General features: G+C 37.1%; 2 protein-coding genes across 3 annotated transcripts; one reads left to right on the forward strand and one right to left on the reverse strand.

The window, feature by feature from the left end:
• Positions 1–6586: 6586 nt before the first annotated feature.
• Positions 6587–13119, forward strand: NADK2 (NAD kinase 2). Of its 2 annotated transcripts, none has more exons than XM_068457365.2 (8): positions 6587–6999; positions 7978–9909; positions 10918–11039; positions 11127–11268; positions 11363–11587; positions 11848–11922; positions 12507–12608; positions 12731–13119. In XM_068457365.2, exons 1-8 carry the CDS (start codon positions 6769–6771, stop codon positions 12932–12934), a joined length of 3033 nt encoding a protein of 1010 aa, XP_068313466.2. In that variant the 5' UTR covers positions 6587–6768; the 3' UTR covers positions 12935–13119. The 2 variants fall into 2 exon arrangements, with proteins under 2 accessions (XP_068313466.2, XP_068313467.2); XM_068457366.2 differs by having other exon boundaries at positions 6661–6999; positions 12496–12608.
• A 1011-nt stretch (positions 13120–14130) lies between these two features.
• Positions 14131–15854, reverse strand: LOC137718650 (2-oxoglutarate (2OG) and Fe(II)-dependent oxygenase superfamily protein). The gene is made up of 3 exons (XM_068458203.2): positions 15700–15854; positions 15328–15536; positions 14131–15063 (listed from the first exon to the last, which is right to left on the reverse strand). The coding sequence occupies exons 1-3, from the start codon at positions 15799–15801 to the stop codon at positions 14466–14468; spliced, it is 909 nt and encodes a 302-aa protein (XP_068314304.2). The 5' UTR covers positions 15802–15854; the 3' UTR covers positions 14131–14465.
• Positions 15855–16573: the final 719 nt, after the last annotated feature.

A 16573-nucleotide genomic window follows, 5' to 3' on the forward strand; every position in this document is an offset into this window, starting at 1 on the left:
CACATTAAATTTAATATTAAATAACTTATTTAACCTACTATACAATGACAATTTCAACCTTAAAATAATTAAAAATTTTCTAAGGGTAAATTACACTTTACCACCTCAAGTTTGGGGTTGATTTAAATTTCTTACAACATCTTTAAAACATTTCAATTTCATACCTCAAGTACTAGAGCTGACGTGGCTGCCACATTTGTGCCACATGGCAAAAAAAAAAATTTTTTAATTAAAAAAAACCTAAATCTTCTAAAAAAATAATAATAATAAAAATAAAATGCAGAACTTACCCCCACCCCTCTTCTCCCTCCCGAGCCTCCCAACCACCTCCCTTTCCTCCACTCTCTTCACCTCCCCTCCCATCCAAAAACCCACCCCACCCTCACTTTCCCCAAGCCTTTTCTCCTCTTCACCTTCCCGGAGCTGCAGCCGCTTCCTCCACTTCACAAGCATAATTTTAGATGGAGCTTCAAGAATTCCCAATTGGGTTCCGACGACAAAAATGAGTTCTTTTCTCCCAGAGGATCTTCCCCAAGTCCCAAACATGGTAGCTTAAGAATAACAAGCTTCGATAGAGTGTTTAAGGTCGTCGATGGCGTCAACTTCGGAAGAAGAAGCTTCAATTCTCGAATTGCATCATACCCATGTTCGAAATCTGCTTCCTCATCAAGTTTTGGGTCTCTCACGGTCTCGCTAGTGTTGAATTTGAGCCTCATAGGCTTGAAATCGAAGTTGCTGGACTCAGTAATCAATTTCCCAGCTCCGTCGCGACCTCATTAGATATCAGTATCATCGTCCCCATCATTATCCTTGTCGTCCCCAATAAAATCTAACCTTTTCGAGCTGAAGAATCACTCTCCAGAGAGAAATAAAAGTTTTGTTCCAATAAGACTTTCTCCTCCGCCTCCTCCATCGCCACCCCCCAGGTTTTGGGAAGCTCCGATTGGTTGAAATCCGAACATAGGGCCACCAGTTCTTATCACGCCTTCTCGACCTACTGTGCTTCAAACTTCAGGGAAGGTGGGGGTGGGATGGGGTGGGTTTTTGGATGGGAGGGGAGGTCAAAAGAGTTATTGCAGGTTCAGTTGGTTAAGATGACAATAAATGGACAAAATGAGCAATTTGGAGCAGTTTTGGATTTGGAATGGATAACATGCGTGGAGAACAAGTGGGATGGACGTTTTTGAGGTTTAAAAGGTGTTTAACATGTGTTAAACATGTGCTTAAGATTTGGAGAAATCGGCATTGAAGCTTGGAAGACAAGGAAAAACATTATCTTATCCAGTCTTATCTTATCTTATCCTATATTATTCAAACATTATCCTATTTAATCCAACATTATCTAAACTTATCTCCAGCTGAAAAATGAGTCCTTAACCTATTTTAAATCCTTCCCATCTAAATTTAGGAGTCCTACTCCATCTAAACACATCGATCCTTTTCCTCATTGGTTTCAGCTGCACCCTTGCCTTATAAATTGTATTGTGCTGCAACATTCAGGGGTGCCGCAGGTTTTATGAGCATTCCAAGAAGAAATCAAGTGTGCTGTGACCTGTAATAGGAAAATGAGAGCTTGTGCCGTGCAAAGATACACCCAAGTCTTGTGCCGCAAATTGCAATCAAGCCTTGGAGATATCCAGAGTTATTTCTATCCTTTCATAATTTCAATGTTTATTTTATATTACTTTTCAAATACAATGAACATGAGTGGCTAAGTTTCGTTTTAGCTAGAGGTGAATTCGAAGCCATGGATATATGTTTTATATGAATTGATTTCCTCCAATTATTGTTTCATAAAGCATGAATGCGATTTACTTATCTGTTTTATAAAGAACTTATTCTTGTATGTTTATTAAGGAGACCTACTTAGTATGCATGCAGGGATTTGATGCTAGAGTATAAGGGAATTTCACCTAATCGTTATGAACTTATATTCACAAGTAGTAAAAGTCACTAGTTATGATTGCATTAAGTAAATTCCTGACAGGAGTATCATGCTTTTTATAGTTATGAATGCCTTGTCAATGCTTATGATTCTCATAGAACTTAATGATCTTTGATATGTATCTTTATCATACTGTTTATCTAGGGAACTTGATAAGAATAATTTGATTGCGTCGCTGAGTCCAATTCAATGAAATTAGGAAAATCTGAGAGTTAATTAGTGCTGTTCACGATTAATTTGGGCATTGTCATTCATGGTTTATAGGAATAATAACTGGAAATCGATTTGTATGCATATGATTTATGTGTGGAGAAGAATCCTCTAGCTAGCCTTTCACCCAATTTTCATTCACAATTTACTTTGTTTGATGCAATTTACTTTAGTTTTTTAAAATTCGTCCAAAAATCCCCATATCATTGTTTTAGTGTGTGTTAGTTAGTTTTTAGGGTTTTTGTGTCAAAATTATGTTGATTAACATCCCTTCTAATCCCCGGATAGAACGATCCCTATTTACTCATACTACAATTGCATTAAAAGGGTTTAGTTTGTATGTTCGTTTCTACCACATCAGTTTTCAATTTAAATTTTTTTTTTTTTTTGAGAAGATTCAGGATTTCTTTTTCCACGTGGCATACATTTGGCAGCCGCGTGGCATAAATGTGGCAGCCATGTAAGCTCTTAAAGGATCAATGGATGTAAAATGTAACGGATGCATTATATTGAAATAAAATAGTACTTGAGGTATGAAATTGAAATGTTTTAAAGATGTTGTAAGAAATTGAAATCGACCCCAAACTTGAGGTGGTAAAGTGTAATTTACACAATTTCTAAATACACCCCAAATCATTTTAAATTGTTTTATCTTCTTCAACTCTCAGACAAAGTGAATGTTCTTGATGACCCTTAGATGAAGGTGCTAGTTTTTGTTGATAAAGCTTTCTCTTTCTTATTAGGCAAAGAAAACTGTCATGAAGTAGTGATATCAATGCATCTCCAGGAACAGGGAAGGAAGTCATAACCTGTTACAAAACATAAGCAACGCCTATCAATGCTTCGTTGGTTTCTTGTGAGCTGTTTATTAAAGCAATGCAGAGAAGGTTCTAAAAAACGCTAAGCACTAGTCGGGCAGTGGGTTGGCGCCTAGCGCCTAGGCGGCTAGGCGGGGTCTAGGCGGGCGCCTAGACGGATTTAGGTAAATTTGTTGTATATCTTGTAAATAAGTGCATATTGACACTTACAAAAAATTATACTTGTACGAAATCCATAGATAAGATAATAAAAGAATGATGATATGCAAAAAGAGTATCCAACAAGTCCAAAATTTAAAAACACATTAAGCATATATGCCATATAACCATAGTGAGGAGTATTGTAGGATGACACATCTACAACAAGTTCACAATTTTAAACCACTTAGATTTAGATAGGATTTTTTATTATTTTTTTTAATTTCATTAAAAAAAAAAACCTCCTAGCTCCGCCTAGCACCGCCTAGCCCCACCTAGCCCCGTCTAGCCCCGATTAGCCGCCTAGCCCGCCTAGGCAGCCGCCTAGAGCCCATCTGATTTTTCCCACCAATTTGCAAGAAAACGTCTCAGCTCACCACTGCCCAGCGCCTAAGCTGTTTTTTAGAACATTGAATGTAGATATAAGAACATGTTGAAAGTTTTGTACTTTTTGTTTTTTATTCATGGGTTTTTGTTTTTGTGGTTGAGTTCAAATACATAAACAAAAACTGCAGTAATTGTTTGACACCCAAGAGCTAGACATCCCTTATGGCTCTCTCCATATGTCTCTCTGCGCACACATAATGATCTTAAAACAAGAAGAAGGATACTTCCTTAATCTTTTTTCAATTCCATGTTATTTCTTTACTTAAAATAAATAGAAGAAGGATAATTCCATGATTTTTCACTTGCACCTAAGATGTAAGATGCGAAGAGTGTGAAGTGTATATAGAAAATGTGGGGTGTAGAAAATATAAAATAAATGTTGAGAGTGTGGGGTGTGAGGGTATTATGGGAAAGTATGTGGGGTGTATTAAGATAAATTTTAATTGAGAAAGCAAATGTGGGATGCATTCAACAATATGTGGGGTGTTAATATAATAAGCCTAAATAAATACATGTTTACACTAAAAATAATACATCTTAAAAAAAAAAATACAAAACAATAAAAAATATAGACTTGTTTTATTAACATCCCACATTTTGTTGACTACACCTCATATACTTAATAAACTCCACATTTACTTTTTAAATTAAAACTTTTCTTAATACATCTCACGTTTTTTCCAATACTATCCTCACACCTTATACCTGACACCTAACACGTGACACCTCACATCTCACACACCCCACACCCCACCATCATCAACTAATTAGCCACACATTAGACTCCTCATCTCTTTCAAACAAAAGAATAATCCACATTTTAAAGACAAGAAAGATGAATAAAATTGTGGAATAAAATTTCCATCTTGCTATTTGATTTATAAACATCCGTCAAATTTTCTTGAACAATCACGTTGGATTCTAAGAAGGCTAATGGACAAATGGTAGGAACTGTTCTTATAAGGTCATGTCAGTTCCAACCAGCCAAAAAATATTGAATTTCTTCATCAAACAGCCACAAGAATATTACATATAATTACATCTTAAAATTTTATAATATTCTTTAGTTTTCTTTCTATTTCTTGGATTCCAATTAGAGCAGGGCTTTGCAAAAAGTCAAATTTTTATTCCATTATTTAAATAATTTCTTGAATGTGAAAGCCAAGGAATGAACGAGGAGCAAAACTAGATTTTTTGTTCCATTCATCAAAAGATATTTTTTCATCAACGTGTTTGTGTTTTTAGAGTTTTGTTCTACAATGATGAGTAAGAGTAGCTATGAGGGCTCGAATAGTCATTTCATATTAGAGTTACAAGTTGTTTAGTATTACATTTTTAAGTAAGGTGTATTTAACAAAATGTGGAGTGTTAATAAAAAAAACCAAAAATATATATTTATTATGACCATAACTTTATTATTGTATAAAGCCTTAGAGTTTTTGTTAAGACCATAACCTTAAATTATTATTGGGCCCATGTTTTCTTTAAAAAAATTGAAGTTGTGTTTGCTGAAAATCTTTAAAAAATTGCCCAAACTTTTAACTAATAAACTTTACTAACCCTAGCAGAGTTAGCCGCACCCACCCACTTTTCTCGTCAGATGAGACTGCTGTTTCTCTCGTCTCCTCTCTGCACAGACCAGGGATCTCTTTCTTTCTCCCCCTTCATCCCTCTCTGCAGCAGGTCGTTCTATCTCACCCTCCCTCTCTCTCGCCCCCTTCTCTCTCTCTCTCCCTCTCTCTCCTTCACTAAGATTTCATGACTCGTGCAACCAGAGGTGGAAGGCGACGGGAGAACGGCAATTGGGAGAGAAGGCAAGAAAAAAAAAAAAAAAAAAGGAACGCCTAGCACCGCCTAGGCCCCAGGCAGGCGCCTAACACCTCCTCGTTTTTGTCGACCTATTGGCACCTAATTGGAACAACATGTCACCGACCCGCACCTAGGTGGCCCCCTAAGCCGATTTTTAGAACACTGCCAATCCAAATGCTGATCGACATCAAGGATTCCTACAACCATTTCACCAGCAGTAACATCCGCGGGGATACGATCTGTCACTTTTGACATGGTCTTTTGTGAGGGTTGTGGAATCCGATTTAGGGATCGGAGATAATAAGGGAATAAACTGATTGCCAAGTAATTAGAAGATTTTTGTTCTTAAGTGAAAAAATTGGGATGAATGGTTGGAAAAGATGAGCTATAGGGAACCCATTTGAAGATTAAAGTTCGTATTTTCGGAAGACAACCTATGGAGATAGGCGATTGATCATATTTGAGAACAATATTGGTGTATATAGTTGCATGGTTCAGTACTTGGATATGAAGGTTGTGTGGAAAGAAGTTGAAGAGAATTGTTCCATTAGAAGCGTACTAGTGAAGAAGAAGAAAGCCGTGCGCAGAAGGCAAGAACAATTTGTAGCGGACGCTTGGTATTATCAATTGTTTATTTATTTATTTAGGAGATCATCATAGTTTGATTTGAAGGTGTCAAGTGAATGACCAGGTGTCAAAATAATGGACATGTCACATAAATGTCTCACACAAAATAAGTACACAAGATTTGGGAGTGGTTTGAAAGTATTTTTAAAATGATTGAAAACGTTTTTGGTGAAATTGATTTTGGTTTCAAAAGTACATCAAGTACTTTTTGAAAAAAACACCATGTATGTGCTTCTTGTAGGAAGTATTTTAAATATTTTTTCACGATCTACTTGAATTTTTATTAAATGTTGATTTTAAAAATATTTTCATTAAAAATGCTTTTAATTATTTTAAAGGTATTTCCAAACCAACTTTGAACTTATTAAGGAGGAAAAGATAGCCGATGTTTATTATGTGGGCATGATTTGCATTTTCTTGATAACTGAGATGGTTAAACGCAGCTCTCATGCGTTCTACAAGGCTCCAAAAAGAGTAGCACTTAATCCAATAAAATGTCCAAATAATCCAATCAATTTCCTCCAATTACATGATTTGATTCAAAATAAAATTATTATCCAACAAGAACCAATCTCCACCAAGAAAATAAATTACCACAAAACAAAAAGATTTTAGATAATTTCTCAATAAGTATATAATAATTTTTCAATTTCTCCACAACACATTTCATTTTCTCGTCATCCAAACAAGTGTTTAACAACTGAAAAAAAAAAAGGAGAGAGAGAAAATGCAAATTGGGCAGTGAAAAATTCACACAAGGTGGCATGCAGCCTCATGTGCCAGCTGGCCATCGTCGTCGTCGACATGAATCGGTGCGCTTCATCGCCTCCCCATCTCTGCGTCTTTACGCCGTGCCAGTTCTCCGGCAGCAGCACCACTGCCGTCAAGTTCTTCAGGTTCGGGTTCGAGTTCCAGAGGAAAGAGCGATTCAGGCGGCGGCTTAAGTTCGTTGTCAGTGCAGAGCTTTCGAAGCCATTCGCTCTCAGCTTCGGCTTGGACTCTCAGGTTAGACTACTCATTCTAGTATTAATTCTCTCCCTTGTTTCTGACATTTGAGTGGCGGTGGAGTTGTTGAATTGGTAACAGAAGGACTGAGATTATGCTAAAACTGCAAATGGGTTTCATTGATTGGCCAAAACAAAGAAATGGGTTTGATTGGGATTTGTTTGATAATCTACTGTCAGAGTTATGTTAGATTTTGTGTATAAAATCAATTTTGTCTAAATTTATATGCTTTCGAATTGTTTCGATCATTAGTGCTCGCACTTTTATTGGTGATTTTTGTTGCTATTTACTAGTTGAAAATCTCTCAACTGGATTTTGGAATTTGGAATCAACACAAACCAATCGAACCGTGTTTATGTCATTCGTAATCCGGCGGCAAGAAATACGTGTTGTCATGGAATAAATTTTGGGGTGTATTCAGTTGGAATTTTGAGGGAATTTAATTCTTTTAATGAATCTACATGATTTTAAGTGATTCTCTGAAATTCAATGTGTATTCAATTAGGATTTTAAAAAAGTTTGTAACATTCCAGGTGTATTCAATTAGAATTTGATTTTAAAGAATTTGAAAAAGTTGAGGAATTAGAGGGAATTGGAGAGATTTCGTAGTGTGTTTTAAGCATCCACAAATCTCACCTCTACCCATGAGATTTCGTGGGAATTGAATCAAAATTTTACATAGAATCTCTACAAACCAATTAAACTCCATAAAAATCCATTTAAATCTCTCAAATCCCCAATTGAATACACCCCCCTTCATCCCTTTCAGTTTGTTAGTTTACCCTTTGTTTTTGTATACAGCGTGCATGTCTTTGTTGGTTTCAAAACGTGTGCTTAATTTGCGAACCTTGTGTATATAACCTTATTTTGATGATATTAATCATATGAAGAAGTGTATGATTTATAGTGGAAACTTAGTAACTTGATGACCTCTTGCAAGTTTTGTATAGTAGACTAACACTGCTTCTGAATTTGAAGAGCTTTCGGCCTCATGATCCTTCACAATTACCTAGAATTGGTCCTATTCCTGGAGATATTGCAGAAATTGAGGCATACTGTAGAATCTTTAGATGTGCTGAACGGCTTCATAGTGCATTGATGGACACATTATGCAATCCAGTAACGGGTGAATGTAGTGTTTATTATGATTACCCATCAGAGGAAAAACCACTTTTGGAGGATAAAATTGTCTCTGTGATTGGGTGTATGGTATCCCTGTTGAACAAAGGAAGGGAGGATGTGCTTTCTGGTAGATCGGCCATTCGCCTTGCAGATTTAAGTGTAATGGAGGATGAGCTTCCTCCACTTGCCATTTTCAGGAGTGAGGTGAAAAGGTGTTGCGAGAGCTTGCACGTTGCTCTTGAAAACTGGTTGGTTCCTGGGGATGATCGAAGCTTGGATGTATGGAGGAAACTTCAGAGACTGAAGAATGTCTGTTATGATTCTGGTTTTCCCCGCGGGGAGGATTATCCTTGCCATACACTTTTTGCGAATTGGGCTCCTGTTTACTTATCCTCTTGTAAAGAGGACATTAGGTCCATAGATTCGGAGATAGCTTTTTGGAGGGGTGGCCAGGTAACAGAAGAAGGTCTGAAGTGGTTACTAGAGAAAGGATATAAAACTATTGTTGACCTTAGGGCAGAGACTGTAAAAGACAAAGCTTATCATTCAGCCATAGATGATGCTATTGCATCTGGGAAAGTTGAATTGGTCAAAATTCCAGTTGAAGTTGGGACTGCACCTTCAATGGAGCAGGTTGAGAAATTTGCATCTTTGGTTTCAGATTGCAGCAAGAAGCCGATCTATCTTCATAGTAAGGAAGGAGCCTTGAGAACTTCTGCCATGGTTTCTAGATGGAGGCAATACTCATCGCGTTATAATGTGCAGTTTGTCTCCAAGCAGTCAAGCGCTATCAACGATGTGTTACTACGAAATACAAATGGGGCAGGCGAAGTGCTGGAGCCTTCCACTTCTAAGAAAAGGTCTATCCCGGGAAAGAACAAGCCACTGCAAGGGGAACTGGACAAAACTTATGGTTTAAATGGTGTATTTCAAAAGGATCTGTCTTCAGATAGGGATGAAACAAATCAGAGCTCAAATGGGACATATAACAGCCTTATGTCTGTCCAAGGCATGACATCAGTAGAACCAGATAAAAATGGGGAAGGAAATATGATGAACTTTTGCAGGGAAGTTGAACCCCTGAATGCCCAAGTTCCTCCTTGTAATGTTTTCTCTAGAAAAGAAATGTCCAGGTTTCTGGGGAGAAAAAGCATCTCACCTCACTCCTATTTTAATCATCAGTTAAAAAGGTTGGCTACATTACCAATTTCCAGAAGTATCAATATTAAAACAATGCAGAGAGGCGGTACCAATTCAGCACCCGAGCTTGTGGTGGTACAAAATTCATATGGGCCACCTTACAGAAAGGATCTGTCTCCAGATGTCCAGACCTCTACTTCTGGAAATGGGAAGTATTTGACTAGTGTTAATTCTGGTTCTGTTCGTCCAGTTGTGAACGGATTTGATGAAGTGAATGAAATTGCAAGTAATGTGTCTACTACTCCGAGTAGTAGTTATGATGAGAGTGTCTTACCTAAAGCAGTAAATGAGGATAGGAAGAGTAATGGTGGAGCCACCTTAGCTTCAGGAGACGATGACCTGGGGTCAATTGAAGGAAATATGTGTGCTTCTGCAACTGGTGTTGTAAGGGTGCAGTCAAGAAAGAAAGCTGAGATGTTTTTAGTTCGAACAGATGGATTCTCTTGTAGCCGAGAAAAGGTGACGGAATCCTCCTTGGCCTTCACTCATCCAAGTACCCAGCAGCAAATGCTTATGTGGAAATCCTCACCAAAGACAGTATTAGTGTTGAAGAAGCTAGGGCAAGAACTCATGCAACAAGCTAAAGAGGTACCATCTGAGAATCTAGTATCTGTAAATATTCTACTCATATCTAAAACCTACTATCTGTTTTTAGATGATACTTTTCATTTTTTACTTGCAATGTGGTCTAATGATAGAACTGGTGTCAGTCAGAGTTTCTAAACTCTGTTATTTAGTTGGAAGTCTTGTCCATATTGTTTTGCATCTCTCTTTTTTTACTTTTTTTATTTTTTATTATTTTTTTTATATATAAATTTTCTCTTAAAAAAAAATACAGAGTTTGTATCAACGATTAATGTGTATGAATACAAGAGTGTAAACCGGAAAGATCATGCTCATTACAAAATTTCTACATCCACTACAATGAGAATGAACAACTTAGGCAATGGGGTTAGTTCATTAAGCATTAAAGATTGCTTGCTTTGCTAGTACATGAACTTGAACAAACTAAAGGCTAAATTAAGAGGAACATGTTCTTACTACAGCTCCTCCACACATGTATTTCAAACAATTTGGCATTCAGTAGCATACATATAGTGGGATCCCAGGTGGGCTTTCTCCTCTTATAGTTCAATGTTCCGAACTGACTATCTTTTTCATTCTACATCCACAAATCATCCTAGTAAAAAACCAGTCAAACCCTTTGATTATCATCACGGATTCATGATCATGCAAGTGTTTACCAGAAACATTGTGTTTGTCTATTTCGTTAATGTAGTCAGATATCTTAATGATTTCTGATTGGGATTATTATCATAAACAAGGATGATCATTTAGGAAGACTTAAAACTGTTTAGATCGTTAAGCGACAATGCCCCATGGTCCCCACAAAGGGATTCCCAGTTTTGCAAATGTAGGGATCCCTCTGTGAAAGGGCCTTGTGTGCACCATACAGTATATGGATGCATTTTTATTTTCTGCTGGTATATTGGAAGATATCTTACTATGTCAGCAGTTATTTTTAAATGTACGATTATTTAATTTGTGAGTTTGTTCGCTGGATATTCTTATCGCTTTTTCCATGTCTTTGTGTAGGTTGTCTCTTTCTTGTATTACCAAGAGAAAATGAATGTTCTGGTGGAACCGGATGTGCATGATGTGTTTGCTAGAATCCCAGGGTTTGGATTTGTTCAGACCTTCTATAGTCAAGATACCAGGTACCAAACTTGTACCTAAAGTTGGATAGCAGTTTGTATATTTCACGACCTTATTGGAAATTTGCTATACTTGATTGATACATTCAGTGATTTGCATGAGAGGGTTGATTTTGTGGCATGCCTGGGAGGAGATGGGGTTATACTCCATGCTTCAAATCTGTTTAAAGGTGCTGTTCCCCCAATTGTATCATTTAATCTTGGATCTCTTGGATTTTTGACTTCCCATACGGTGAGTTCTTTGATTGTCTTTTGTAGGCTTGTAGTTGATTTATGTTCTCTCATAGATTGTCAGTTGTCTAACCCATCTTATATTTTTGTATCAGTTTGATGACTATATGCAGGACTTAAGGCAAGTGATCCATGGAAATAACACAAGTGATGGTGTTTATATAACTCTTAGAATGCGGCTCAGGTGTGAGATTTTTCGAAAGGGTAAAGCAATGCCTGGGAAAGTATTTGATGTCTTGAATGAAATAGTTGTTGATCGAGGTTCTAATCCATACCTTTCTAAGATTGAATGTTATGAACAAGACCGGCTTATAACCAAGGTGAGATTGTTATTGCATATCTTATAAAATGATTATTGTAATAGGCTCTAATAATGTCCTAAACTTTTCACGAGTAAATGAGTTGTACTTTGTTCTCCACAGTCATAGAAGGCCGTTTCTTTTTCTTTTCCTAGCTGTCAAATCTGTGAGAGTAATTACTATATGGATGGCATCTGATGTGATGAAATTCATATAACATGGAGAGTTTCCGTAACAATTATGTTGTCATGCTGTCTATTGAAAAATGCCACATCTTTTAGGTCCAAGGTGATGGGGTCATTATCGCTACACCTACAGGAAGTACTGCATACTCTACAGCTGCAGGAGGTTCCATGGTAAGCAAAGTCCTCTTCAGTGTCGTAGTGACCATCTTTCAATATTTGGTACCTGGAACTTGTGCAAATTGAAGGGCTTGGGTGGTTCGGTTTGCGTTAGGTGTGATATTTCCTAATGAAAGAGAAATTCTCTTCCATATACTTATTTCTGTATATGATTTGTTTAAAAATGCTAGTTCCTACTATAAAGATTATGGAAATTCGTATGGCAGACGTCTGTTTTAATGTACTTAGAAGTGGTGCTCAAAGTCTATATTAGTACATATGCGTGCGTGTGTGTATTCCTAATTTATGCTAGACATTTAGTTGCTTTTTGCCTGAACGTTGATGAGGTGTTTGCTCAGAAAATTGCTAGTTTGTGTTTAAGCACACGTAGGAGTCCTTATTTATTTGGCTAATTCAAACTAGTGTGGGGCAAGTTTATAAGCAAGTTGCTGACTTTCAATTTGAAGATATTATACATATTGACCAATCAAAGTAGAAATTCATGCTGAAACCACAATTTTTATTATTTGTCTCTCGTTGTTGCGGTTGATTTTTAACAAAGTCATTGTGCTTCTAACACTAGATAAGATGAAATGCAGGTGCATCCAAATGTCCCGTGCATGTTGTTTACCCCAATCTGCCCACACTCCCTCTCATTTAGACCAGTTATACTTCCAGATTCTGCAAAGCTTGAATTGAAGGTGAATCTTGTTTTCCCCCACGCTTCCAGCATTATTTATTGTTATATCTGGAGGACTAGGAGAGGATTTTTATAATGATAGCGAGCTGTTGTATTCATGAGATAACTCATTTACTTGTACAGATTCCAAGCGATGCTCGAAGCAATGCCTGGGTTTCTTTTGACGGAAAGAGAAGGCAGCAACTCTCAAGAGGAGACTCTGTCCGAATATCTATGAGCGAACACCCACTTCCAACTGTTAACAAACGTGACCAAACAGGTGATTGGTTTCGAAGCTTGATTCGTTGCCTAAACTGGAACGAAAGACTAGATCAAAAGGCCCTTTAAGCCTCCGAAACGAAAAAAAAGGAAACCTACTCCACTCTTCATTCTTGCTTAATGATTCTGTATATTATTGTACATATTACAGATTAGAGGAAATCAAACTGAGAGTAAGTATGTTCATTCTCAGTATAAAGCAGTAGAAATTATACTTACTCTTTCATGGATGTTATTGAGTGATCCTCTTTTCATTTTTTAAGTGCTATTAATTTTCCAGCACATCTATTTTTTTTTTTTTTTCATGAGAGAGACTAGAATTGAAAATCTTACTAGAGAAAGTAGGACCAATTTCTTTTTTTTTCTTTTCTTTCTAACAAATGATATTACTTGCTGAAGGGGGTGGAGGAGTGGGTTAAGTCTCAAAATGTACTAGCAATAATGTGGTTCAAATCGGCTTTTGGCAAGAATCGAACTAAGACTTCTCACTTACCAGTGAAGAGGAATACACTAAACTATAGTATTAGGTGGCATGACTAATTCCTTATGGTCAATAAGTTTTTATGGCAATTGGTGGCTTGCTTCCTTTTAGGTTTTGTGAATTTTGTCATTAGGCTGTGCCATGTGGATATACTTAGGATTTGCTGAACATATAGGGAACCATCAAAGACGAATGTAAAGAACCGTTAAACATAAAAAAATACGTAAAAGGCTGGCAGTTGAAGCGGTTAAGAATAATCTGAGGTCGAATGCTAGATTCTTTCCTCGCAACATCGCTAGTATAAAAAAAAAATTAAAAAAATAAAAAAATAAAAAAAAGGAAAAAAAACCCAAGGAAAGTAGATTTAATTTCTAGTTAAGTTGATTATATGCATTGCTAAAACACGTAAAGAACTGTTAAACATAAAAAACAATACGTAATAGGCTTATAGCTGAAGTGAGTAACCTGAGGTCCAGGGCTAGATTCTTCCCTCTCAACTTCGTTAGTATAAAACCAAAAAAAAAGAAAAACACAAAAAAAAAAAAGATTTTAATTTCTAGTTATGTTGAATCTATGCATTGCTAAAATGCATCTAGCTAATTATGACAAGTCTATTAACCAAAAAGTGACCATCAAAGTCCATTGATACATGTAGATTGGTTAGATCAGTTGGTAAGAGTACTGCATTGCCAAAATGCATCTCCTTACACTCAAAACTTAAATCTCCCTAACAATAGTACGTATATGATATTGTCTTGTCAAAAAAAAAAAAAAAAAAAAAAAAAAGGAAGTTTCATTGCTACATAAGGAAAGAAGGAGAAGGGCATAACCAATAACAAAATTTAAGATTGCAATCCATAATATTTTACTATTTACCTAGCAAATCTGAAATGGAGCTTTTAAGCATCCTCAGGATTACACACCAATACATCAGAAAAAAGCAACATCATGCACATAACACGCAGACTGACTTACACCCACTTCAGCTTTCTCCTCCCACACAGAAGTTTTTCAGTTGAGAGAGAGACGAGCGAGTATGTAATAATAGTACGTGCTTAACCACCCAAGTGATAAAAAGCGAATTAAATTTATCCCCATTTAATTTGGATCTTATGTTTTTCACACGGCCCTCACAGACTGGAACCTTGGTTCCTTGGGGAGGAACTTCTGCTCAGCATATACAGAGAGGTAGTCACCAAACACAAACTTGGGATAAGTCTGATCCACTTCTTGGTTCTCCTTTTTGACCAATTCCGGCGCAGGAGCTATGGTGGCCTTCATTGATGGGTTATAAAACGAAGCAATTGACCTTCGATTCCCAGTTGGGGTAGCCAAAACCCTGTGCCAAACACTCTTGTAGCGGCCATTGCTCAGGACCTCAATCTGGTCCCCAGTGTTGATGACAATCGAGTTGCGCAATGGCTGCACGTCTATCCACTGCCCATCTTTCAGGATTTGGAGGCCTCCAACTTTGTCATCTTGGAAGAGCAATATTACACCGCCTGCATCAGTGTGAGCTCGGAGACCAGTCACCAGCTCTGGCTTAGGGCATGGTGGGTAGTGGCTCACCTTGGTGCCGAAAAAGGCATTGTCTTCTTCGCCACCGTTGAAGGCTTTCTTCATGTATCCCTTTGGTAACCCTAAGTTCTCATCCATCACTTCCATAACCCTCTCAGCAAGTTTCTTCAGTTCTCTTCTGTATTCTTCCATGGTTTCCCTATCAATATGAAAAATAATTATCAGATTCCATATAATTGAACACTGCGATATAATATATCACATATTTACAAATTCTACTCCCCTTAAAATGTGACATTGTCATACAATCTAACATGCTATGTTGCCAAACTGTTAATCTGAATAACTGATTAGGAATTTTAGGAGGAATACGAGTCAAATTGATAGCCAGACAACATATTATGTTAGGAATTTGAGAGCATTGCTTGAAGCGTGCTGCTTACTAGTTCTACATATTACTTACTTGAATCCAGGGGTTTTCGAGGGCCATTCGTTGTCATCCAAGAGGGTGAAGACATCCTCCCAGTCCACATTCTCCAATTTTTTGTTTTCATTTACCGCCTTCATTAGTGTGGAATTCTTAAAGTTCTCCTGTCTTTCCATCCTAAAGAAGTCCCCAGTCACCTTCTTCACCCTCTCGAGAAGCTCCTCCGATATTCCATGGTTCACCAGCTGTGAAAAACACAAACATCCAAAATTAAACACTTTTGTAAACGAAGAGAAAAACAAAGCACAACAAAGTAATGAGAAGCACAAATACATGAGTAGTGAGCTAAAATTACGTTGTTCCCCACCAAACATATAAGCTAAATCAAAGATGGATAATAATTAGTACCTGGAAGAATCCCCATTCCTCACATCCATTAGCAACCTCAGCCAATGTTTTGGCCCTTTCTTCACCATCAAGTTTTGAGAAATCAATAACTGGGATTGCCATTGATCTGATTAAAACAAAAAAAATTACGCTTCACAAATAGAGAGAGAGAGAGAGAGAAGGTTGGTGGATGTGGTGAGGAAGAAAGGGTGGTGATCAGCCTATTTATAGAAAAATTTCCCGCCATCTGTTGGACGTTAACTGTTGATTCTTTTAATATTTTTTTCCCCTTTGTTGTTACTTCCAATGTAGCCGTTAGGGTAAAAGGTACGGGACGGTGACCCTTCGCATTTTAAAATTAGATACAAGGTCAATGCTTTGTGAGGTAGCATTGGCAACCCACAACATAAGCATACTCTTCCTGCAGGTGATTCACCTCGTTGAGTTTCCCTTATTCTTTTTAATTACTATATCAATTACATGAACCATATAATCATGTCCAAATTAATTAGCTGCCATTGGATAGATATCTTGATGGCCACTAAGAATTTACTACTACAACAAAATAAAATATGGAAGAAGTGTGACAAGGTATCGTTACAAAAATTATTTTTTTGACTTTAGGGTGTGAAAATCATTGTTATCTTATCTATATCAAGTTATACTTTTTTTTTCCTTTTAATGTCAAACGATAAGTTTGTTATATTAGAGTTCACGAGATTCGAACTCACGTCGTGGTAGAGGCAACACTCCCCACCAGTGTGGTAGAGGACCACTTCTGTATCAAGTTATACTTTGACTTCTAACTTATTACAATGTGGAGTTTATTTCTATATTTAACTAGCCCTACTTGTGATCAAACTTTTTTATAACATCTCTAATAACCTAAATGGAT

Source organism: Pyrus communis, chromosome 8 (assembly GCF_041283825.1).
Source record: "Pyrus communis isolate YQ-2024b chromosome 8, ASM4128382v1, whole genome shotgun sequence".
Classification (NCBI taxonomy): domain Eukaryota; kingdom Viridiplantae; phylum Streptophyta; class Magnoliopsida; order Rosales; family Rosaceae; genus Pyrus; species Pyrus communis.